This window comes from Raphanus sativus, chromosome 2 (assembly GCF_000801105.2).
Source record: "Raphanus sativus cultivar WK10039 chromosome 2, ASM80110v3, whole genome shotgun sequence".
NCBI classification, from domain to species: domain Eukaryota; kingdom Viridiplantae; phylum Streptophyta; class Magnoliopsida; order Brassicales; family Brassicaceae; genus Raphanus; species Raphanus sativus.
The window spans coordinates 19,983,659-20,008,213 of NC_079512.1; the positions used below are offsets into that span (position 1 = coordinate 19,983,659).

A 24,555-nucleotide genomic window follows, 5' to 3' on the forward strand; every position below is an offset into this window, starting at 1 on the left:
TATTGAATATTCGTTACATATTTACATATACATTTATAATGACGGGTTGTTATAAAACATCAATTCCCTGACAAAAGGTGAACACTTTATTGAAACACACATGGAGCCTTTATGTATACACTTTGAAACAATCTATGACAAACAATTGGGATCAAGATTGGCTTATTACGGGAAATACAATCAAATCCAAGAAAAGAAAAAGAAAGAAAACTACAATGGAAGTAGTGTGCAGTGTATCTAATACAAAGCACATGATAAAACACAAATGATATGTGAAATAAATTGGTCTAAATTTGAAAAAAAAAAAAAAGAAAGACAAAGAAGATGAATTACTTTGCTCAAAAAAAGAAGAAGAAGATGAATTACCTAGCTATTACTCTTACTATACTAAGAGGCTGGTAATTTAATCATTCACCTTCTGTAATGATATTGGAATATTTTGGTCCAAGACCCATGATAAAAATTCGGATCTCAGAAATTCCAAAGGTTAATATTGTAATGAGAGAGATCGTCTTCAACAACATAAGCTCCATCGTAGTAACTATCAGATGAGAGCTGATGTTGATGCTGCGTATACAAATTGGTCGAATCATCGTCCATGAAAAAAGTTCCAAACTCTTCCGACGTAGTAGGAACCACATGATTCTCCTCCCACAGAAATGGCCAATACGTTGTCGTATCATTACTATTATCCTCGTGGTTGTTATTATCCTCCCCAACTTGACCTGACGTCGGCCCACCACTACCACCACTAATATCCCCACGTGCTGAAATTCCCCCTCCATCCTCCGTCTTATCTCCACGTGGTGAGGACGGAGCCTCCTGTTGCTGCTGCTGCTGCGGTGGTAACGCTTCCTCGCAGGCGAAACGGCTGGCTACGACCTGAATCTGCTGCGGCGTCAGAGAACGTCCGCCTGGTATCTCCGGTGGATTGTCCGGGAAGTTGAAACGCGCACCGGGGCCACGTAGACAATAAAGAGCCGCGTCAAAAGCACGCGCCGCCTTCTCAGCGGTTTCGAAAGAGCCTAGCCAGATCCTCTCGCGGCTGTTTGGGAGACGAATCTCAGCAACCCATTTCCCCCACTTCCTCTTCCTTACACCTGTGTACTTGGGTGGTGCATCCATATCTACAAATCAAATGCAAAGGTCTGGATAAGTGTGTTTTGTATATAACTTTGGTTATTAATTAGGGTTTCTTTTGTATATTTTATTTAGGTATTGTTTGGAGTTGAAAGTTATAGTGAGAATGGCGGCTTGTTAATGTATTTATATATATATGTGTTTGTGTGTTAAGTAGAGTGTAAGAGTTAGAAGACTAAGAAGGTCTCAGGTTGTATGCGCGTTGATAAGAGAAGATGTTACCTGGTACGCGTTGATGAAGAAGGTAGTCATGTTTATTCTTTTGCACACGTGCCGCCGTAATTCCTCGCTTCACAAGCTTGTACTAACTTTTCTTTTTCACTAACCAACAAAATTAGGGCTTTCATAATTCCTATCTGTAATTTTGGAAGTATATGAGAGAGCATGTTAAATTAGAATTTGAAATTTTATTGAATTCAGTGTTTTTCATTTGCAGTGCTATTCTTTTAAGAAAAAAGTTGTAAGAAAAATCTTAATCTGACAAACAAAAATAAAGTCAAAATGAAATAAATCTAGTAAGAACTTAAGATGGAAAATAACCTTCCTAGTTTTTTTAAAATCTGAATCTACGGCCGTTGTATTATTCGAGCTCTTTATCATGAAAATGAATTAATTTTCCTTTTTAGTAATCCTTTAGCAAAAAAAGAAAATTCCTTTTTAGTACACAACCTAAGTTCTGGATGCCAATTAGTGTATATGTTACAAATCCATCTGTTTTCTATTCAACTTTTCTTACTTTACTTCAGTTTGAACTGATTTTTCTTTTAAAAGTCTCACCAGTGATTTTATATACATTAGTCAATCGACACGTGATATATTCGGGAACAATTGATCTCGAGGGAGGCAGCCACCGTATGATTTTTTTCCTTTTAAATGGTTGACATTTAGCATTGAAAATTGTGATTAAGACAGTTATATATAATGTATAATAGGGTATAATAACATGTAACTATCTTTACATGGAAATTTACGAGCATTGGCAATACTTAAAATGGACAAATCTGATTTGTTCGTGGGATTTGGCAAAGATGAATAATTCGGGATAGACTAAAAGAGAGACCTTCAATTCCAAACCTTATAATTGTAATTTAATTGGATTTGAAATGGTGTTACTTTGTTAGTATATACTTTATTCCCGTGTTACTTTGTTGGTATATACTTTTTATTCCCCAACCCTTTTCTAGACAAGTTACAGAAAAACCTTCTTGTACATACGCAAGGCAAAAAGAAAGTGTAAGGATACAAATTTTAAGTGGATAGGTCGGTAGTCGGTACATTTCAAGTCTTCTTTACCATTTATAAATTGATAGATATGTTTGGTCAACATCATACTATTATTGTGTCACGTTTCAAGAAAGCTACACTTGTGAAGTAATTTGGGTTCTTCTCTATTATCTGCGCTGAATCAACATATTTCAAATCAGCTATCCACATGTGAACGTTTTAAATATATAGACCAAAAAGTAATATATATATATACTTTAATAAAAGGGATGTAAGCAGTGGCGGATCCAATTTTTTTTTTACATATATCAATATATAACTAAAAATATAATTATTTTAAAAGCTTCATAAAATATAGATTACTATTTTAAATAAGATCCTACTAGCTAAGAATGAGATTAGAAAATATTAAACTGATACCATGTTAAAGCTTCGAAGAAAGACTAGTTGTCGAAAGATAAAAAAAATTCAATTCTAACTTAATTTATTTTGGTTTTAGGTTTGTAAATTGTAAATTGTCGAAGGTTAAACTTGGTTTTCCTTTCCTTTTTTTAATTGTAAACATGATTGGCTTATATTGGGCTTCAATTAAAATTAATGGACATTCTATAGTTTATCTAGTAATATTGGGTTATAGTTTATGGAGTGTCATAATTAAATTTAATGGAAAAATACATAGGCCAATTTTTTCCCACAATTAATGGTGTGGCAGTTGCACTCCCATCAACGTGAGTACGTCCGCCACTGGATGTAAGTAATAAGTAGTATCAGAACATAAAGAGAAGGAGAGAGAAAACCCTCTGCCTTCTCTTTAAAAAAAGACCGGTGTGATTAAGTGGCTCCGGCATATGGAGTAGGCTCCCACAGCTATGGTCGGTCAGTTTTCTTTGTTTTTTCTTTGTTTTCCTATGCATATCTTTCGGTTCATCTGAATGATGTTTTGTCTCTGAGGCGCGGAGGCTTACAAAGCTATGTCGTCGGTTAAAAAATCCGGAGGATAGAGGCTCTCATAGCTCTGCGTTACTGGCACTGTGTAAAAAGGCCCGTCGTATGAGTGGGTTTGGTGGGTTCTGATTTGATTTTTGGGTATATAGGTGTAGCTCTTGTCTTCGTTTTGGTGGTTCGGTCGGCTAGGATGAGATCTCGATAGGCGATGAAGTTCTCTAACAATCGTGCTCAGGCGGGGCGGAGTAAGAGAAGGTTATGGTTAAGGTCGCCAATGGTGTTTTTCGAGGGCCTTTGATGAGATCTCGGGATAGTTCCGATGAATCATTCCGTGGGAAGAATAGGCGACGAAGATGGGTTCAGTGTTTCTGGCTCCGGCATAATCCGTCGAAACAATTGTTGTTTCGTCTTCTCCGGCAAGCCTCGTCAGTTTGGATCTTGATGTGTTGATCGGGTGACGCGTGGATCGCGTGATGGCGGATTTCACCACGTGGGCGGGTATGCGAGTGGATAAACGTGTGGTTTGGATGCCGTTTTCTTTGTGGGTTTGGGCTCTTAAGACCATGTTTTATGGTTGCCTTTTGTGTCGGGCTTTTATTTATTGTTTATATAGTTCGGTTTTTAGGTTAAGACCCATTAATAAATATCTTTAGATGAAAAAAAAGTAATAAGTAGTATATTTTAGAGTATTTGCGCTTCATATCTACACAATTTATATTTAGTGATTTACTCTAAAGGGAAAATTCCATAAAAATACCCTAACTAAATTTTGTTAAGCTTTTTAGGGAAAACGTGCTATTTTCCCACGAGAAGTATCGTATCCTTCCATATGTCTCCCAAACTATGACCTCGTCCTATATCTCCCCGAATTGAAACTTCGAAATCAATTTCCCCATGGAACTATATCAAAGCTCTTATAACTCCCCGAGATTAAAGTTCGAAAGCCTTAACCCCATGAAATTAAATTACTCGGTTTTGTCAGATAAACTAAAACCGTTATTGTTAACTAAACCAATTTTAGACCAATAATAACTCGATTTATACCCGATTAAGATCCGATTACAATAACCAAACCAGAAAACCGAGATTAAGATCCGAAAACCCCATTACCCCTTTCACTTATACCCGATTTCAACAGAAAAAAAAAATTAAAACCCTAGAAATAGAAACAGAGAAAACGTCGGGAGAAAAAGAAAGCAGAGAGAACAGAGAGAACAGAGAAATCGTGGGGAGAAGAAGAAAGCAGAGAGATGGCTTCAGTTGATGATGTCGATGGGGGCGAAACCTTCGATGAAGAAGCAGAAGAGAGAGATCAAGGTGAAATCGAGCAGTTGCTTAGGGAGTTCGTCGACGAGCCTTCGATTCGCCACGATCAGATTCCTGAGAGTGATGACGAGCAAGAGAAAGGCTGCAAAAAGAAACCAGCAGATGTAACTCACATCAAGCGCGGTGATGGAAGGTTATACCAGAAGCAGACATTCGTAAACGGCGTTGGTTTCAAAGATTGTGTGCTTGACTATGCTCTTAGAACGGGCCGCAATATCCAGCAGTACAGGTACGATAAGGATAAATTTGGCTTTAGGTGTTTGGGTTCTAATGAAGAAGGAACTTGTGAGTGGAAAATCTATGCTTCAGTTCTGCCAAGTGATAATGTGTGGAAAGTGAGAGTGTTTGTTGAGACTCATTCATGTGTGCCTAACGGACAGTGTTCAATGCTGAGGGTTCCACAAATAGCTAGGTTGTTTATTGATAAAATCAGAGAAGAACCTGATTATTACATGCCTATGAAGATTGAAGAACTGATTCTAGAGAAATGGGGGATCACGGCATCAAGGCCTCAGTGTCAAGCTGCTAGAACTAAGGCGCTGAAGTGGCTTGAGTTTGAGTATGATCACCAGTTCGCTCGTCTTCGAGATTATGCGGCTGAGATACTTGAATCAAACGCAGACTCCACTGTGGTGATTGAGACTCTGAAAAATGCAGAAGGAAAAGATGAGTTCAACAGGTTCTACGTTTGCTTTGAAAACATAAGAAGGACATGGAAGGAGACATGTAGACCTTTGCTTGGAATTGATGGATGCTTTGTTAAACACAAGGTCAAAGGACAAGTGTTGGTGGCATTAGGAAGAGACGCAGATAATGCCATTTATCCAGTGGCATGGGGTGTAGTTCAAGTTGAAAATACAGAGAATTGGTCATGGTTTGTGAGAATGGTAAAGGAAGACTTAGGACTTGAGGATGGCGAGGGGTTTGTTCTTGTGTCTGATCGCCAAAAGGTTAGTGTCTTTAACCTTCTTTTTTTTTTAAATGGAACTAATTGAGTAAGCTTATATGGTTGTTATTTTGTCTATTTGGTGTAGGGTTTGATAGCTGCAGTTAAGGAAGAATTGCCTAAGGTTGAGCATAGAAAGTGTGTGAGACACATCTATGAGAATCTGAAGAAGAAACATGGAAGTAAAAGCGACATGAAGAGTTTTATATGGAGCTTAGCATGGAGTTACAACGAAGCCGAATATAAGGAACGGCTGGATAGGATTTTCAATTACGATGTTGGTGTGTATGAGGATGTTCTGAAGACAAAACCGGAGTCATGGTGTAGAGCATACCACAGGTTAGGGCCATACTGCGAAGATGTGGAAAACAATTCCACAGAGTCTTTCAATAACACCATAGGAAAGGCAAGGGAACTTCCATTTGTCCCTATGTTAGAGACAATAAGAAGACTTGCCATGGTTCGGATTGCAAAACGATCAGTAACCTCTCATACTCACAAAGGTATAAAATTTTGTGCTTTTTATTTTTAATTTTCAGGGTTCACTCTCTCATGTCTCTGATACTCTAATGTGATTATTTTTCAGGGATTTGTACACCATATGCGACTGAGTTTCTTGAAGCAGAGAAAAAGAATGCTAGTGAATGCATAGTTAGAAGAAGCACCAATGGAATGTATGAAGCAAAGTTGAGTGGATGTACTTACCGTGTCAGCTTGGAGAGATGGACTTGCACGTGTATGAAGTTTGAGATTTGTGGTATTCCATGCGAGCATGCCTATGGAGTCATTCTCCATAAGAAGCTTAAGGCTGAGGACTTCGTTTGTAAGTGGTTCAGAACATCTATGTGGAGAAGAAACTACACTGACGGCCTTATTCCGGTGAGAGGTGCTCGGTTTTGGCCTGAAACGGGTGCGCCGGACGTCCATATTCCACCTGATCCAGACCAAACGGGGAGGAAGAAGATGACTAAGGCTGAGAAGAAAAGAAAAAAACCTGCTAATGAGTCTCCAACCAAGAAGCAACCAAAACATAAAAAGAGAACTATGCACTGCGGAGTATGCGGCCAACCTGATCACAACTTAAGGTTTCATAAAAAAAAAAAGGTTTGTTCTGTTTCTGATTCACCATTGTTCTGTTTTTAATGCAAGCTCAAACAAAGATTCACTAGTTTTGTTCTGTTTTTGGTAGCCAACTGGAGCTGGTCCTTCTAATGTTGCTTCTCCAGCTGCATCTCAAGCTCCCTCTCCAGCTCCTTCTCGAGCTCCCTCTCCAGCTACTTCTCAAGATATGTGTTGATGGTGGTGTCAACTTTTGTGGCTTTTAGCTTCTCGGATTTGGTGTTGTTTTTGTCTCTTAGCTTTTGTGGTTTTTAAAGACTCGGAATACGTGGGTTTTGGTGTGTCAATTTTTAAAAATTGTCTTTTGTTCAAACCGATGTGTCTTTAGGAATGGTGGTATCTATTAAAACATTATCTTGCTATGTTTATGTTGGCTTTACTGTTTTTTTAATTCCTTTCTTGTTATCTCTTTTCAATGCATAACAAATCTCTAGAACAAGAAACAACAGAGATTCTAGTTCTTACAACATCATAGATATTTAGGTTCATACTGAAACAGAAACTAACATCAAGTTCATACATGAGATTCAATAAAGACAGAACCGAAACCCATTGATCACAGTCACATTCTTCATCATGCTTCACCATTTCTTGACGAGAAGCACCATTGACACAACACAAATCGCACAACCACTGAATATGACTGCCATCATCTTTTTCATCTTTGTTTTCTCTTCAGCCAGCACTTCCTCAACTCGATCAAGTACTTCCTGCTCAAGGGACAATCTCTCTCTTGCAATCTCTTTCACATGTTGCTCAATACTTGCATTTTTGGATTCAAGTGATTCTAAATCTTCCAATACTGCCTCATCTATCCACTTGAATATATGCTCATCATTCTCCAGCTAAACAATTCATTATACATAGACATACACAACAAAGCATTACTCAATCATCATTCTCTAGCTAAAAATGATCTTAACAACTTTCTGAAATGAGACTAATAACAAAAATTACCCTCTGTGTTGCAGCATACAGACATCGAAAGTATCTCCTGTAGGGATTGGGAGTCGATTTTGACATCAATGGAATGATGGATTCACCACACCAACATTTCTTCGGGACACCTGCAAATCGTCTACCTCTTCGACGCCCATTCGATGATCCAGAGGAAGCTCCAGACACGACATTTGAAGACCCAGACATCACTCTTACTCTCACAGTTGGGAATTCGGGGGGAGAAGAGAATAAAACTTGATTGGGGGTTTTAGGGTTCGTCGAGCTACGATTTGGGATTTTTAAGAGAGTGGGGCTATGGGTCGGGTCAAATCTGGGTTTTTTTTTAAACGGTTTCGGTTATGGTTCGGGGTTTTTTCGGTTTGGTTTTGCGATTATACCGAGAATTGTCTTAACCAATATCGGATTGAGTTCCATGGGGAAATTGATTTCGAAGTTTCAATTCGGGGAGATATAGGACGAGGTCATAGTTTGGGAGACATATGGAAGGATACGATACTTCTCGTGGGGAAATAACACGTTTTCCCAGCTTTTTAATATCCAAACTTTTTCACTACCCAGTTTAATACCCAAACTAATTATTTTGTTCATTTTAATATCCAAACTTTTAAACCTGTGCCCACTTTAATACCCGAACTTTATTTATTTTAATAAAAATACTAATAAATTTCAAATAAAAGTTAAAAAACTCTAAAATTTACAAAATAAACTCAGAAAATTCTAATTTTTTTGGTGTTTGAGAAATAAAAATAAATAAATAGTGTAAAATATTAAAATTTTTAATAAAATTTCTAAGTTTTAAATATTGTATTTAGTTTGTTTTCTGAAATAAAAAACGAAAATTATTTTTATCATTCAAATTCATTTATTTTTTAAAAAAATAAAATTTCCATGGTTTATCTACCTTCTTTTCTAAATCTTAAAATAAAATTAGAATTTTTAATATTTTTTTCTTAGATTTATGAGATTTTATTAAGTTTTGTTTGAAATTTATTAGTATTTTTATTTAAATAAATAAAGTTTGGATATTAAAGTGGGTACACTGTTAAAAGTTTGGGTATTAAAATTATCAAAATAATTAGTTGGAGTATTAAACTGGGTAGTGAAAAAGTTTGGGTATTAAAAAGCTTAACAAAATTTAGTTCGGCTATCTTTATGGAATTTTCCCTACTCTAAATACAGTTTTCCCCTACAATTTTGCTCATTCCATCATCAGTTTTTCCCTCAAAATTTTATTGTGTTAGGCAAATCCCTAATATTCAACTTTTTTAGTATTTTGAGCAAATTCACTCTATTTTATCGAACATATAATGTTCTACGTTGTTTTTTACTAGAAATAGGTTATACTCCTTCAGTTTCATAATAAGTGTTATTCTAACACTTTTTTGTTACATGAAAAATGTCATTTTACAATTTCAATGCAAATTATAATTATTTTCAGCTGAAAATTAATTGCAAACTACATTGATTTTATAAATAATTTTATTTATTTCAAATACTATTGGTTAGAGATGTGTAATTAATAATAACTTACATATATTTTCGCCACTTTCTTAATCTGTGTGAAAATGTCAAAGTGACACTTATATAGTAACGGATGAAATATTTGAAAGTGTTGATGTGGATCTTAACACATAACCAACATGAAATGTGACAAAAAAGATATTAAAAGGCCGAAAATGAGAGAATATCCATTACGAAAACTAGGAATGTCAAATGGATCTGTGGACCGCGGGACAGGCCCGTTTAAACCTGTGGCGGGACGGGTTTGGGCCTAAGGATTGTTATCCCACAACATTGCGGGCTAAGAGGGAAAGGGCTTGTGCGGGACGGGCCTTTTGCGGTACGGGCCTAGATAGACCGCATGATACCCAAAAGTCCCGCATCTTCTTCGCTTCTCATTTCCTCCGCCACCTGAAAAACAAAAGAGAGAGAGAGCGAGAGGAAGGCGACTCGGTGCCACAAGAAACGGAGTTCCGGCCATGGTTTCTTCATGCATGATGCCTCCGATCTACCATTCGCCTTCTATCTCCTCCGGTGAAACTTTTTGGAGCCATAGCAAGAAGATCCATTTCCGGCCATGGTTTCTTCATCGACGGTGGTCCTGGGCTCTCCTGCTTCGATCATACACCGGAGCTTCTCCTTCACTGCATGCATGTTCGTTTTCTTCTCCATTTCTCCTCTGTATGTACTTATAAGTTTTTTAAAAAATTGTTATTGATCTATGTAGTTACTGATTTTTTTTTCTTTTTGTAGTCTAACAGTTTGACTTGGTTTAACTTTTCAGGTGTGTTCTCTGAAGCTTCGATCCACCACTGGAGCTTCATTGCTTCTTATAGATCCAACGCCTGAGCTTTATATGTTGTAAGATCCACCACCTAATGACAACACCTTGTTTGTCTATGTGTCGGTTAGGTTAGTTAAAATTTTAACTTAAAACCAGTGTCCTAATGTGTATTCGTTAAGTCTCTGTTTCGGTTAGATTTAGGATTCAACTTATGCTTGTTTTGTGTTCAGTTTATGATTAGTGTTTTGTTTTTGTAGTGAAAAGAATAGACAAGACAGAGTTGAAACTACAAAGCGAACAAGTAGGCGAATGGTGGTGACAATAGCATTTGTTTTTTTATGAAATTATGAGTTATATATGTTTTGATTCAGAAAAAATAATTGTGTCTTGAACTCTTCATTCTTGATCGTGTATAACAGGAAATTTGAAATATCCTAATGATGCTTTGAAACATAAGTATTTGCTACATCTGTTACGTACTGATGTCCCAAACCTATATGCTGCAGATTGAAGTTATCCCGCGGGCCGGCCCGTTTGTAACAAGACTTTATGCGGGACGAGATTGGGCCGGGGCTTTGGAGTACCGCAGCCCGCGCGGGACTGGACCGCAATGAACCGCAAATCGACGAACCCGCTGCGGTCCGGGACGGGACGACCTGTTTGACATTCCTAACGAAAACAAAGTTTACTAAAATTACGGTTTTCGAAAGTCCCAAAACAAGTACTCGTTTTTTTAATTCTATGTTTAGTCTTTTAAATATTTATTTTAAATGACATTTTGAAACGACCTTGAGTACTTACATTTTTCACAAAAGATGGATTTAGTTCTAGAAGACAAAAATTTATACTATTGATATATCATCCTCGACCTTGAGTACTTACGTTTTTCACAAAAGATGGATTTGTCTTTTGTCAAAAAATCATTTCTGCATGGTCCCAGATTTAAAAGATCAATATAGGTTCCGAATGTTAAATGCGGGATATGGCGGTTTGAGTACTGTGTAAGCAAATGGTTACCATTCAACAAGTAAAAAGTCATAAAGGCGTCTATTAGAAAACGCACTTACCAAACTTTTTTGTATGTAATAATTTATAATAGACCGTACCTGTTTGTTATTTGCTCACATTTGGTGTGGTCGGGATGCGTTCTTTGGTTTTTATTTATCTATCTTATTAAAGGTGAAGTACAAATTCGGTGCGTTTGGATACTTGGATAAGATTAATAAAAGATTTTGGTGTGTTTGGTTATAGCTATAAAAAATGGAGTGTTTGGAAACTTGAATAGTAGTATCTATTAATTGTGTTTCCATATTTCACTTAGTTTAACAATTTAATTAATTATATTACCTTAATAATAAATTACATCATTAATTATATTACCATAATAATAATAGTGCATATTTTTATTTATTAGTTAATCAATATTAACTTTGTGCCAATTATAAAATCAAAAATGCTAAATAATTAGGTTTTACATATGATTAAACATTTGGTTTATTTTATTTTACTAAAATATTTTTATTTTAGTTACAATCGGTGGAAAATTACGTACCCAAAAACATAGTTCAAAAATATGTTTTGTGAATAAAATAATAACTTAAATCAAAATACTTAAAATGTCCTACATTTATTGTCACTTAATTTTCCACTCCATATAATTATTTTACTTGATAAAAAAACTCTTTCTATTTCACTTAATTTAGCAAAACACATAAAACAGTTTTTTTATTAATTTATATAATCATTTAGACATGAACATTATATGTCTATTTAGGTACATGTTGTTCTTTTCGGGTATCTTTTTTTTTTTGGTAACCAAGTCCCGCTTGAATATTATAAACTTATGTGCGGATTTTGAGTTGGATCATTCTAGATCTGGATGAATTCGGTTCTGATGTATATGAACCTAAAAATATCTAAATAACCAATGTATCTAAAACGGGTTCGGATATTTGTAATAAAAATAACCATATAACCTGATTCGGTCCAGATTTTTTGAGTATCGTTAGTTACCAGATCTTTTGAATATCGATGTATAAAAATATATTTCACGGGCCAATTTAACAAAATATTAATTGGTTCAGTGGAAATAAATATATTTTAAAAAATTATATGAACTGAAAATCACTATAAGAGTACTTACATTTGGATTCAAATCATTTTTTTAATAACAAACTACACAAATATGTTGATTTGTATACAAATTTAAATTACAATGTAAATATTTAATTGAACACAATTAATACAGAAATATGTCACATTGTTTAAACAAAATATCAAAGTAAACCGTTGCGTTCTAAAATCATTTATTTTAACAACAAGCCAAATAAATATGTTGATTGGAGAAGGAATAAAATAAAGCCAGATAAATACATAGTTTACCAGAGACACTCTATATGTCAAATGTATTATAAAGAAAATTTTACTAAGATAAATACATTCAATAATTACAAACAAATAATATATTTCATAAAAGTAAAAAATAATATACGCGCTTCGATATGTTGATTGGAGAGGGAATAAAACAAAGTCAGAGAAACACATAGTTTACCAGAGACACTATGTGTGTCAAATTTATTATAAAAAAAATTTTACTAAAATAAATATGTTCAATAATTACAAACAAATAATATATTTCATAAAAGTAAAAAATAATACCCGCGCTTTCGAAGCGCGGGTCAAAATCTAGTTTATTATTATAACTAAATTTAACCACTTACATATTTTATTGAGTTGCAATATCTAAAAAACAAATTATTAATATTTTATTGTAATCAATTGAAGTAATTAATTTTTATTTACCTTTTTAAATTTGAACCAATATACAAGTGACACATGATCCGTGGAGTTTTCGTAAGAGCATTTTTATTGAGGTTTTTTAGAAAAGTTTTAGTGAAAAAATAAGTAGTGGGTCGCAGGAAAATGAAGAAACAAAAGAAAAAAGGCGCAGAAGAAGAAACATTTGCGGTGGATTTTAGCACTGTACGCAGATCCTACTAATACGTGACGGCCCACGGTTGTAATTTTAAATATTTAAAAAAAAAGAATCAGAAAAGTAATAAAAAAGAAAAAAATTAAAGAAACCCAAAGAGTTTCTCTGAATAATTATGTTCTAAGGTTTTTCAATCACCGAATATTATAATTTTTTTTGACACACTTTCTATTTTTTTGGCATTTTTTAGTTCTAGAAACTTGTGTAAAAACCTCAGTCGAAGGTGCTCTTACATATTATTTTTCAAATTCCACAGCAAACTTTTATATTTTACTTTATAACTAATAAAAGGAAAATAATACCATCAGGTATTTTATGATTTGTCTAATGTTGGCACATATAATTCAAGGACAAGTCCCATATTGTTAATAAACGAGTCTCCCAAAAATATTTTAACGAACAATCATATTGTTTGAGGAAGAATTACACAAAATTATCGAAAAGATTAAAAATATATTGAAATTAATCAAGTATAAATTAATATATTTAGAACCATAACCCGATTAATATCCGATACTAAAATTATTCCGGGTTTAATAGGATCTTAAACATGTAATTACACCTGAACCGAATTCGCCTAAACCTAATCCGAATTTCATCTAACATTTTAAATATCCAAAAGGAGCTAAAATTCATGAAACCAAAAAACTAAAATCCGAATAATCCCGAATCAAAAGTCGATTGGAATCCCAATTGCCCAACCTTACATGGGAGCATCAAATGCAATAGACGAAAAATAAATGGCTTGAGTAAGAGATAATAATGCAAATAGGTTGTGAGAAAAATTAGAAGTTTGATATTATCTTTGTCTATATTATGTCATAATATTATATGTTTATTAGTAATAATTGTACTGTCTTATCATATATTTTAATTTAATTTGTATTCTTCTACCGTTTATAATATTTTTACTATCCCTTACTGTATTTTATTCAGTTTTTAAAATTATGAATGAATTAGAATAATAAATATACAAAATTATAAATATATATAGGTTTAACTAAGCGTAAAATATTTTTTGTATTTATAGTTTAGTTTGTTTGTAATAAAGAAATTTAAATATATTTTATGTATCTCTCGATTATAATATTCACTATATATGTTATTATTCGTATTTTGCTTTAAACCACTTATTTTAGACGAATTGTAATTGTTTCAAACCGTATAGCAATAACCAATTTTTTGTCATGCATTGCTCAATTCGTCGGAGCCATAAAGTAGTTATTGAAGAAAAATGAAATAAAATGATCGGTTCGTTTCGCTGTTATGAGATCCGTGATGATGTTCGTTATGTTTTTTTAGTTAAACTACATCTCTCGGACGTTGACATGACTCAAATGAATGACATCAAGACAATACAATTCAATGACTCAAATAAATGACATCAAGACAATACAATTCAAAACCACGAGTGTATAAGGGGTGGACATTTCGGTTTAATTATGGGTTTGATTTGGTTTGGTTTATTTGAATATAGGAAAGCTTTAATCAAAATCAACAAAAATTAGTTTGCGGTTTTACTTCGGTTTGGTATATGTTTAGTTCGGTTTTAGTTTAGTTTCGTTCGGTTTAATTTGGTTTTGTTTGTGTTTTGTTTAGTTCTATAGAGTGATTTTTTTTTGTTTTGTCTAATTTTATTACAAAAATATAATTTATAAAAGCATAAAAAATCATTATTTGACACTAAATTATTATATTTTTCATATTTATGTGTAAAACTAAACATCATAATAAAAATCTAGAAGATGTAATCTAATAGTTTTATATTATTATCTTTAAACCTAATCTAAATATCATAATCAATTTTGGTTTTGATGTTAATGTTTACTGTAATCTTTTAGAAATAAAATCTATAAGTTTCTGTTTGGTTGCTTAGGTTAAATATATTAAATTTGAATATCATTAATACATTTAATTAATCTAACTAAAATTACATTGGTTTTTGGGTTTGATTCGGTTTAAAACCAAACCAAACCGAACTATTTGGGTTAATCAAATAATGAACCAAATAGTTTAGACATCGAATCGGGTTTGGTTTGGATCGGTTTGGTTTGGTTTGATTTGTTTTTTTTGCCCACCACTAATAAGTTATGATTAAAGACATCAATTAAAATAAATGATGTTTTAGTTATGATAGACAATCATTACCGCTCCGAACCAAGGAACAACGGATCCACGGTTACAAAGTTACATAAATAACACGATAACAACATTATTAAGAAATAGTAAGACATGTTTACGTTAACTAGCTAGGTTCAGTTTTAGCAAGAGAGGTAATTTAGCAAGAAAGTTTTTAGTTTCAAATCTTGCATGGTATTTGTATGATATATATCCTGTTTTCCTGCAGATTCTTGTAAAGATTAACAAATTTAGTTTAAAATTTGGCCTAAAACATCAAGAAAAACAAGTTAGAACCATGAGTCAGAATTTTTTTTAGAATGAGTTATTCTAACACTAATTTTAGTAATTAAAACCTTCAACTAAAAATGAATCCTAAAAAACCTTTCTAACTAAAAATTCTACAAAATTTTTAATGTTGTTTACTGTCACCGAGAGTAAACAACATTAAAAAAAAATTGAAAGTTTATTTTGTAGAACTTTTAGTTGAGTTTTTTTACGATTTATTTTTAGTTGATGGTTTAATTACTAAAAACCTTATTAATATAACCATTGTAATCCTAAATTAATAATTATGAGCACTGCTTAAAATTTAATGTAACTTAGAAATATTAATTTTTTTGATATTTAGCAATAGTTATATAAAACTTTTCATGTCTTATGTGTCATTGTATAATATCAAATAATTTGAAAATTTTAAATTATATTAAATCTTAAATAGTGTAGAAGATAAATAATTCATGAAGTTTATCTTCTTATTTAAAGTAGGAAACTAGTCTTTTTTTCCTATCTTCACGAGTTCCGATGTTCGGGTGTACTTTCTTTCTATCCCTAAAACTAATGTAGATTTATTCTTTTTCTCTATTATTTTCGAATCAATACATTGTACTGTTATCTTATGAATCAATAAAACAATATCTATGATCTACTATTTTTGGTTTATTTTACTACTTCATGTTTCTATAGTATTATTTCATGTTTCTATAGAATCACATATAATCTTATATTATTTTATCCTAACACATATTAGAAATTGTATAAGTTTATAAAATCATTGTGAAATCTTATTAAATATTTGTAAGAGTACTAAATTATCTATGAATTTTTATAAATTGATTATAAGATTGATAAAGTATTGTATAAGAATTATAAATTTGTTGTAGGGGCTTATAAATCAATTTTAGCAATGCCTAAATGATAACAAAGATTTTAGAACATTTAATGACTTTAGTGATAAACCCCCTAAAGATGCATCATAATATAAATCATCAACTAAAAATCCTTCAAAATAAACTCTCAACTTTAATTTTGTTAATGTCTGTTATCTTCCGTCACGGTCTGTTATCCTCCGTCACGATATTTTAGACGAATTATATTAAAAGTTGAAGGCTTGTTTTATACAATTTTAATTTGGGGTTTTATTTTTACAATTCATCTTTATTGAAGGGTTTTAATTACTAAAATTCTTATAACACTGATAGAAGAAACCCATATAAGAGAACTATAAATGGGCTTTACGTATATGATACACTACAACCAGAGCAAGAAGACACCAAGCAAACACCGCACTCTCTGCCATTTGTGGTCGTTGCCGTCGCCCAGCTTTCTCCTCGCCTTGGTATAGTCTAAGGTATTACTCTCTATTATGAGTTTGCACATTTTCTTTCACACGTAGAATTTAAAACTGATTATTTCTTGTTGTAAGTATTCATAGACAAGAAGGGGGATGTAGCTCAAATGGTAGAGCGCTCGCTTTGCATGCGAGAGGCACGGGGTTCGATCCCCCGCATCTCCATTTTATGATTCTTTTTTTTTTTCAGAAAAAGGTAGTCGTAGTGATTTTTCACTGCACTTGCTATTCTGTATCTTGGGAAGAATGATTCAGTGTTTTCTTGCCTCTTGGCAGAAACTTACGAAGGGGCGGACCGGATTGGTTTATTTTGATACTTTGGAAAGAGAAATCGCTGAGGTTTTATAGGTTACAGAGGAAGGAACAGAGATGTTCAGAGTTATAGCGATGCTTTGGAAACGGAAGGGAGAGCGAGGATTGTTAGATAGTGGTGGTTCAGGAGATGACGGTTCGAGAGTTGGATTTGAGAACGATGACATATGATATCAGATGGACATTGCTGAAGTGAATGATGCGTATGAAGAGTATAGCAAAGTTTAGACAAAAGTCTTTTCTGAGATCTCTACCTAGCTGAAGTGTAACAAGTTTAATTTCAAACACAACTTTTTAACAACAAAAGGTAGTAGGAAGTTTAATTTCATTCATGTGACTATTACCAAACCGATCATTTTTCTCCGCAGGCTTGTTGTTATTCTTAAAGATTCAAAATGTCTTTCTTGATTATGTCTCCAAACAAAAACAAAAATTAGAAAGAAAAACAAATAAATAAGAAATAAGAAAAGAACCAAAGAGTTGATTCATCATGTCTGATAAAAAAAAGAAACAGTAATCAATCTTTGTGGTTCAAGCAAGCCAGTCGTCTCCATCCATGCCTTCAATTTCTCCAATCTCCATACTGCAAGATAATATCATACCATTCAAATGTTACCACGAAATTATAAATAATATACAATCAAGAAGAACATTAAAGAAAATATAACTGACCTAGCAAAACCCATGTTCAAAGATAATACAAGCAATGATTACACAGCAATTTTAACAAAAAAATGATTACAAAACAATATAAACTATATAATATAACAATGGGATGACGTAAACACCGTTTTTGGGACAGTTCAGGAAAATGGGGGGGTAAGGATAGTGTTTCATAGATGTCGGCAATATTATCATTGGACCAAAACAATACAAAACGGGACAGCTTCAGATCATGCAATAAACCGATGTGTAACCTTCTCATTCCACAAGTTTCACTCCTCTTCTCTCTTATTTTTAATCAAACAGTCTAATTAATGACAAGAATTCTTTTTCTAAAAAACAAGAAAAGACAAAGTGTTCTTTCTGAGTTCTGTCTGAACACAAATCACTGAAGTTTATGCAGAACCGCCGGTGATTCCGGAAGAACAACACCGATCTAAATACCGAAACGTTTTTAACCTTTAATTAATCGAGCTTAATATAAGATTAAAAAGAGATTAATTACCAGGTTAGTGGAGGATTGTGAGGGGAGGAGTAATGAGTGAGATTGTAAGGATGATGAAACAATTCTTCATCAGTTGGATTTAACCACGGTGGAAACTCCATGACGTCATTGAACTTTGGGAAGACGTCATCTTCGGCTACTGCGACTTCTTCCTCCGTCTTTATTACATCCGGCTCCACCGTCTTCATCATGAGCTCTGACCACCAAGCTGACGTCGCTACGTTGTTCTCAGCTACCATCACCGGTTGATGCGGAACAGAGTCTGATTGTGTGGCGAAGGTGGGAAGGGGCGGTGATGGGGAGGAGTAGATATGCGGATTCGTCGTTGGAAACATCGATGAGGATGATGAAGATGAACTAGACGATGATGAGGAAGAAGAAGAAGATGACGATGAGTTTTGGATGAAGTCGTCGAAGTTGAGGTTTAACCCTAACGGTTGATTTGGGAGGAGGAAGTTGAGATGTGGATTCGACCAAGAAAATGGATCCGGAGGAGGAGGGGGCGGCGGTGCAGAAAAAGGAATATGCGGTGGAGGAGGCGGTGGAACCCTGGCGGCTTGTCTCATGGAAGCGCGATGTTGTTTTAAGGCGGTGACGATTTCTCGACGAGCTTCGGCCATGTTAAGGAGACGCTCTTGGTAAGGACGGGTCGTGTGGAGTCGTCTTCTCACTTGTTTCTTGTGCGTCTGCGTTTGCGTTTGTGTTTGCGTTGGGGTTTTGCTGCTATCTGCGGTTGTGGTGGTTGTAGTCATAGTGGTGGAAGAGGCAAGCTGTTGCTTCACGAGAGATCGGATGTAAGTAGTAGATACGCGTGGTTGTTGCTTGTGTGATCTGACCATTATGCTAATATTACTAGGTCATGTTTCTTCTCTTGTATCATTTTTTTTTTCTTTCTCAAGGCTGTGTTTGAATGGTTGTAATCGATAATGATACTGAGATCAGACAAATGTCTCCGGAAAGAAAACAGAAAGAGAAAGGAGAAGTGATGAAGGTGCAGGAGAAGATGCAAAAGCTCGTGGGTGATATAAATACTCTGCTCCTGCCCCAATATTGTAGACATCTCAATTTAAATATAAATGTTTTTTTTGTCAGAAAAAAATGGAAATTATTAGTAAGAATATGTGAGTTTTTTTTCTTTCCTATTTTGGCAAATATATATGTGCACTTACAAAAAAAAAAATATATGTGCACTTACATTGAACTTTGGCACTTTGCCGTAAATTCCTCTTTTGGATGGTTGCAACTATCTACGTGAAGATCAATGTAAATTCCTCTTTTACATTGAGTTATTTGGGAGTGGATTTTTCGGTATTAAAGAAATATAGAGAAACGGAGAGGTTATTTGGACATTTTGTAGATGAGAATCCATATGAGACTAGTCTTTTGTTTAAAGCCTTTGTCTTCAAGTACAATAGGGCCCTATCTACGTGAAGATCAACAAATGCTCATTTAAATATTCTTTTCTATCAATTCAAATGATGCAAATGCTCTACCGCTCTTTTATTCTTATTTGGAATTTTTTTTTAACATTTTATTGGAAAAGTTTAAAAAGTTAAATAGTTCGTCCTACACCTTTCTCTCCCAAATAAATAAGAAGCCGTCATCGTCGTTCATCTACTGCTCCGGCGGTTGGAAACTCACCACTGTCGGGAACAGCTCTGCTCTGTCTCTGTTCACAGTAACGATTTCTTCACTTTGATTTTCGACATCTTTATTTGGTTATCGGTACGGATCTGGTTTACATAAGAAATTCTGTTTGGTTTTGATGGATCTATGCTTTCTCTTGCTGGATTGGAGACTCGGTTGTCTCAGGGTATTTGATTAAGGTCTTTCTCTTGTCTCAGGGTAGTAGCTCGTACCACACTGGCTTATGATTTTGGAAAGGTATCATACCTTTGTCGAATTTGTGTAAGGATGTCTTCGATTCAAGTTTTGATTTAATAGATGACAAAAAAAAATTATTTGGAAAGTGATGTAGCGGAAGCTTCTAAGGATAAAATTAGATCCGTGGATTATAATAATATCCGGAAACTAGGGTTTATGAATATTTTTCACAGTGTTTGATGAACATCTTTTTAGGTTTGAGAATATTCTTCTTAGTGATTTATAGACATCTCTTTAGTAAAAGTCTTTTGTTTGATCAAATCATAAATTTAATAAAAACTTAAGCCTAAATACCTATATATCATAAAATCATAAAACTCCTAAAACAATAAAGATAATTATCTAAAAATTAATAAAATCAATAATAAGATATATGGAATATTTTCAAATATCTATCTACATGAGAAAGTTATATATTTTTATTATTCTGTTTGCTGACAAGATATTAGTACTCCAGTAAGTTTAAAATGATTGAGACTCACTAAGGAGGTGTTATTCGTTACATAATTTGAAGTCCGTTCCAATAGAATTAAAACTGATCAGATTTTAAATTTTTTGATTCATTTGAGAATTTAGGATATTTGATTTCTCTGACTATTTTAAAATCCATGCCAGTGTAAAAATGAAATCTACAAGATATTATTTGAATTCTACCATAGAGTTGAACTTTGTTTCAGTGGATTCAAAAGAACCCAAAAGCATCAATAGCACAATATGAATATCTGAATTATCTGTTTTCATTAAAGTTTTGTTCCATTTTACAAATCTACTATAAAAATATTTTCATAAGAATGAAATAACAATTGTTATGAAAAATGAAAAACAGAATCACAAGAGAAGACAAGTTTTGTCACCTATTATTCCACTACATAACAACAAAGTGCAATCAAGTTTGTGAGTATTTTTATCCTCACATAACTGTTTTTGCAAGATAAGTTATTGAGTAACAAGAGAAAGAGAGATGGATGATTAACAAAAGGACACATGAATGAAAATTGATGACTAACATGAAAGATGACGGAGCAGAGAGACCTGATTTCGATGAACAAAAAATAATAACAAAGGCACGTTTTTTATTTGCGAATATGTAGGTAAAAGGTTGGATTTTGAGTGATATATTTTACACATGAAATCATCTGCTAATTCAGTTAAAATCTTCCAAATCAAATAAATTATAAAAATCTATCAAATTTGAATAACAGAAGATTTTAAATGTTATATTGAAGTCTTTAATTGAATAACAATAGATTTTAAATCTTTTTATTGAAAAGATTGTAAATGTAAAAACCAATAACACTAGATTCTAAATTTTTTTAATGAGAATATTTTAAATATAACAATCAATAACAATGGATTGTAATAAAAAAATTAAATCAATCATTGAATAACACTAGATTATAAAATCTTTAGAATTCATTTAAAATACCCTATTGAATAACACCCCCTAAATTTAATAGTTTGAAAATTTAAAGGATAATTTTCTCAGATAGTTAATTTAATTTTTTTCAATAATTTTTTTTAAAAAGAAAATAATTAAAATAAGTTTCATTAAAGAAACGATAGAGACATTTGAAGGCACATGATACTCACCGGAGATCACATCTCGATCCATATCTCATCACTTATAAAAGAACAATCAAGAAAAAAAGGAAAAAGCGATCGGAATTTACACATCGAACTTATACTCTCATTACTTTTATATTCATTTATTATTTATACACTATTATATCAGTTCACAAAATTTAATAATACACATTTTCAGCCAAAAATTATCAGTATACCTTATTTTTATAAGTTACTTATTTGACATGTTAGTATAAACCCTAACTCTAATTTTTGAGTGGAAATCGAGATTCTTAAGTGAAAATGTCTACGTTAAACTGAAAAACGTAAGTAAATCGAATACCAGATATGAAAGCAGTGGAAACAAATAATGTGTTTGAAATCGATTTCGATTTGAATCATTTGATGCCGTTAAAATCTACACATGTACGCAAAATATAGTTTGAGCTTTATTTGACAAAAAAGAGCCAATTGTCTTTCTTTTTTTGTTAATGCATGATGCATGCAAAATTCACGAAAAAGAGTTGTCGTACTTTTAGACATTGGTATTACAAATGACATCACCAGACTATGAGAGAAGGAGAGGAATGGTGAAAATGTGTCTGCAAGCAAAAGTGGGGTGTATACGCAGAGATCGTCCAAATTCAACTCTCTCTCTCTCTCTCTCTCTCTCTCTCTCTCTCTCTCTCTCTCTCTCTCTCTCTCTCTCTCTCTCTCTCTCTCTCTCTCTCTCTCTCTCTCTCTCTCTCTCTCTCTCTCTCTCTCTCTCTCTCTCTCTCTCTCTCTCTCTCTCTCTCTCTCTCTCTCTCTCTCTCTCTCTCTCTCTCTCTCTCATGAATTCATTCATTTTAATATTTCAATATTATGGTTGGAAAAGTTTAAAAAATAAACAATTACCTATGGATCACCGATGAAGTCAAATAAAAAATAATTGGGCTAAGAGAGATTTGAAAGTGTGGAATTATTATTTGTTCTTCTACCAATATATATAAAATTTGTGTATTACCCTGAAGAGGGGAGTGAGTGACAGAGGTATGGCAACTGTTACCCAATTTGTTTTCTCCTTTATTTCGTCTTTGGCAGAGTTTTTCTTTCAGACAACCGTGAGAGTGAAAGTAATTTATGTTCACAACAGTTATCACTATTCATATTTCCAATCGTTGATCCATTTTCTTGTTTTTTTTTTGAATCAGTGATGTTATCCCTTAGCCTTTGTATAATCTAATATTCCCCTTTTACAGTTCAGAGAAATAGTTACAGAACTTTTAACCGCAATCGAAGTTTCAGTATACAGAAAAAAAAAGTTTCAGTATATGTAGGTGATGTTCATTTTTTTTTGTATTTGGTTACTGTATTGAACGGTATCATCTAGATACAACATTTTTATGTTACGTCCAAATGTATTCGTTTTTGTATTTTATATTTGTATCCAGATACAATGTTTATATGCTAAGTTATTTGCTTTTTAATTTTATGATAATAGTAGTTAAAATGACTAAAAATATGATTTATATAATTTGAAATCAATTAATTATTGTATTTGAATTAATGTGTTTAACATATATTTGCAAAAAAATAATTATTATACTCGGATATTTTTTTTGGGAAACCTGATTTTATAGGTATAGTGGAAAACATGATTTTGCAATTTTTGCAAGAACACATGATTTACGGTTTTGGTAAAAAAAAATTCAATTTTCTTTTTTTTTTTAACTAAAAATTTATATTTTCGATTTTGACGGAAAACCAAATATTTTTGAATTTGGGAAAGGAGAACTTTGATTTTGTGGTTTTAGTAAAAAATCTGTTTTTTTTTAGATTTATGCGAGAAAATATATTTTTGCGATTCTAACTAGGAACACGTTTTCATAGTTTAACGAGAAACACGCTTTTGTGTTTCTTGCGTAAAACTTGATTCGTCAATTTTGATAAAAATGTGTGTTTGCGATTTTTGGGGAAAATCTTCATTATCCAATTTTGGCACAAAAAAACTTAATTTTCGATTTTCACGGAAATTTTTGTTTTTTTGTTTTGTTTTTGCGTAAAACATGACTTTTGATTTTGGTCGAAAACTATGATGTTTGCGAAAAATCATAATTTTGAAATTTAGGGCAAAAACTTAATTTTACTATTACAATCCAATTTATCGGTTTGAATTTATATATCGAAGGATAATAGTTATTACTATAAACTTAGTACTTTTATATTGTATTAAATAGTATTTTAGTCTTTTGGAAATGAAAATAATGCATTCAAACTCATTATATATATATATGTATATTTTGCATTTAGATATATCTAAATATTTGTGCAATAATGTCTAAACAAAAAATATCTAAGTATTTTATCTAGATGTGTCATCCAACACAAAAAAACGAGCATGACCTTAAATTAATAACTAAACTAGATTAGGACCCGCCCTAAAGGGCGGAAATTGATTTGTCAAATTTCAATTAATAATATATGGTATATATAATATGTGTATATAATATTATATATATTTTGTGTAACATTTATATATATATACATATTAGACATATATATAATATTTTATTAAATATATAGAGAATTTAATAGTGTTATCATTTGTGTTGTACTTGTTATTAGTTTGTATTTAATCTTCTTTCATTTTTAGTATAATAATTTGCCTTATCACACCTTTTACCTTCTAACTTATACACATAGTTATGCCTTTTTTCAAAAAAAAAATTATACACATAGTCTCGTAAATTGTAATATATAAAAAAATATATTTAAAAAATCTACTGACCATATGCCACCACACCATTATTTGGTTGTTTGAATAAAAACAAAATCATGTTCTTACATAACTGTGTATGTTGTGATATGATGTAGGTGAAGAGTAAATATATGGAAGTAAAGTTAGTGATACGAACATGAGCCTATGTTGGTCTATGCCACAATTATTTGGTTTTTGGAAGAT

The 24,555-nt window shown here is 32.8% G+C and overlaps 4 protein-coding genes, 1 long non-coding RNA gene and 1 other non-coding gene across 6 annotated transcripts; 3 read left to right on the top strand and 3 right to left on the bottom strand.

The window, feature by feature from the left end:
* Positions 1-107: 107 nt before the first annotated feature.
* LOC108841188 (ethylene-responsive transcription factor ERF016-like) lies at positions 108-1,324 on the bottom strand. The gene has a single exon (XM_018613966.2). It carries the CDS (start codon positions 1,123-1,125, stop codon positions 472-474), a length of 654 nt encoding a protein of 217 aa, XP_018469468.1. The 5' UTR covers positions 1,126-1,324; the 3' UTR covers positions 108-471.
* Positions 1,325-4,559: 3,235 nt separating this feature from the next.
* Positions 4,560-6,906, top strand: LOC108836929 (uncharacterized). Its single transcript, XM_018610023.2, has 4 exons — positions 4,560-5,585; positions 5,670-6,084; positions 6,168-6,666; positions 6,771-6,906. Exons 1-4 carry the CDS (start codon positions 4,560-4,562, stop codon positions 6,904-6,906), a joined length of 2,076 nt encoding a protein of 691 aa, XP_018465525.2.
* Positions 6,907-7,281: 375 nt separating this feature from the next.
* Positions 7,282-7,983, bottom strand: LOC108836918 (uncharacterized protein At4g04775-like). The gene is made up of 2 exons (XM_018610014.2): positions 7,658-7,983; positions 7,282-7,545 (listed from the first exon to the last, which is right to left on the bottom strand). Exons 1-2 carry the CDS (start codon positions 7,844-7,846, stop codon positions 7,282-7,284), a joined length of 453 nt encoding a protein of 150 aa, XP_018465516.1. The 5' UTR covers positions 7,847-7,983.
* Positions 7,984-16,776: 8,793 nt separating this feature from the next.
* On the top strand, positions 16,777-16,849 carry TRNAA-UGC (transfer RNA alanine (anticodon UGC)). The gene has a single exon. It is a non-coding gene; the product is annotated as a tRNA-Ala (tRNA).
* Positions 16,850-17,383: 534 nt separating this feature from the next.
* On the bottom strand, positions 17,384-19,233 carry LOC108840833 (uncharacterized). Its single transcript, XM_018613648.2, has 2 exons — positions 18,165-19,233; positions 17,384-17,579 (listed from the first exon to the last, which is right to left on the bottom strand). The coding sequence occupies exons 1-2, from the start codon at positions 19,001-19,003 to the stop codon at positions 17,528-17,530; spliced, it is 891 nt and encodes a 296-aa protein (XP_018469150.1). The 5' UTR covers positions 19,004-19,233; the 3' UTR covers positions 17,384-17,527.
* A 295-nt stretch (positions 19,234-19,528) lies between these two features.
* Positions 19,529-20,232, top strand: LOC130500637 (uncharacterized). The gene is made up of 2 exons (XR_008939236.1): positions 19,529-19,889; positions 20,009-20,232. It is a non-coding gene; the product is annotated as an uncharacterized LOC130500637 (long non-coding RNA).
* Positions 20,233-24,555: the final 4,323 nt, after the last annotated feature.

Bases quoted from the DNA above. Each gene is read 5' to 3' on its own strand.
- LOC108841188 (XM_018613966.2), bottom strand. From the start codon at position 1,125: ATGGATGCACCACCCAAGTACACAGGTGTAAGGAAGAGGAAGTGGGGG.
- LOC108836929 (XM_018610023.2), top strand. From the start codon at position 4,560: ATGGCTTCAGTTGATGATGTCGATGGGGGCGAAACCTTCGATGAAGAA. The intron at 5,586-5,669 runs GTTAGTGTCTTT...TATTTGGTGTAG, and splicing joins TTGTGTCTGATCGCCAAAAG to GGTTTGATAGCTGCAGTTAA. The intron at 6,085-6,167 runs GTATAAAATTTT...ATTATTTTTCAG, and splicing joins AACCTCTCATACTCACAAAG to GGATTTGTACACCATATGCG.
- LOC108836918 (XM_018610014.2), bottom strand. From the start codon at position 7,846: ATGTCTGGGTCTTCAAATGTCGTGTCTGGAGCTTCCTCTGGATCATCG. The intron at 7,546-7,657 runs GTAATTTTTGTT...TGAATTGTTTAG, and splicing joins TGTATGCTGCAACACAGAGG to CTGGAGAATGATGAGCATAT.
- LOC108840833 (XM_018613648.2), bottom strand. From the start codon at position 19,003: ATGGTCAGATCACACAAGCAACAACCACGCGTATCTACTACTTACATC. The intron at 17,580-18,164 runs GTAATTAATCTC...ATTATCTTGCAG, and splicing joins CACAATCCTCCACTAACCTG to TATGGAGATTGGAGAAATTG.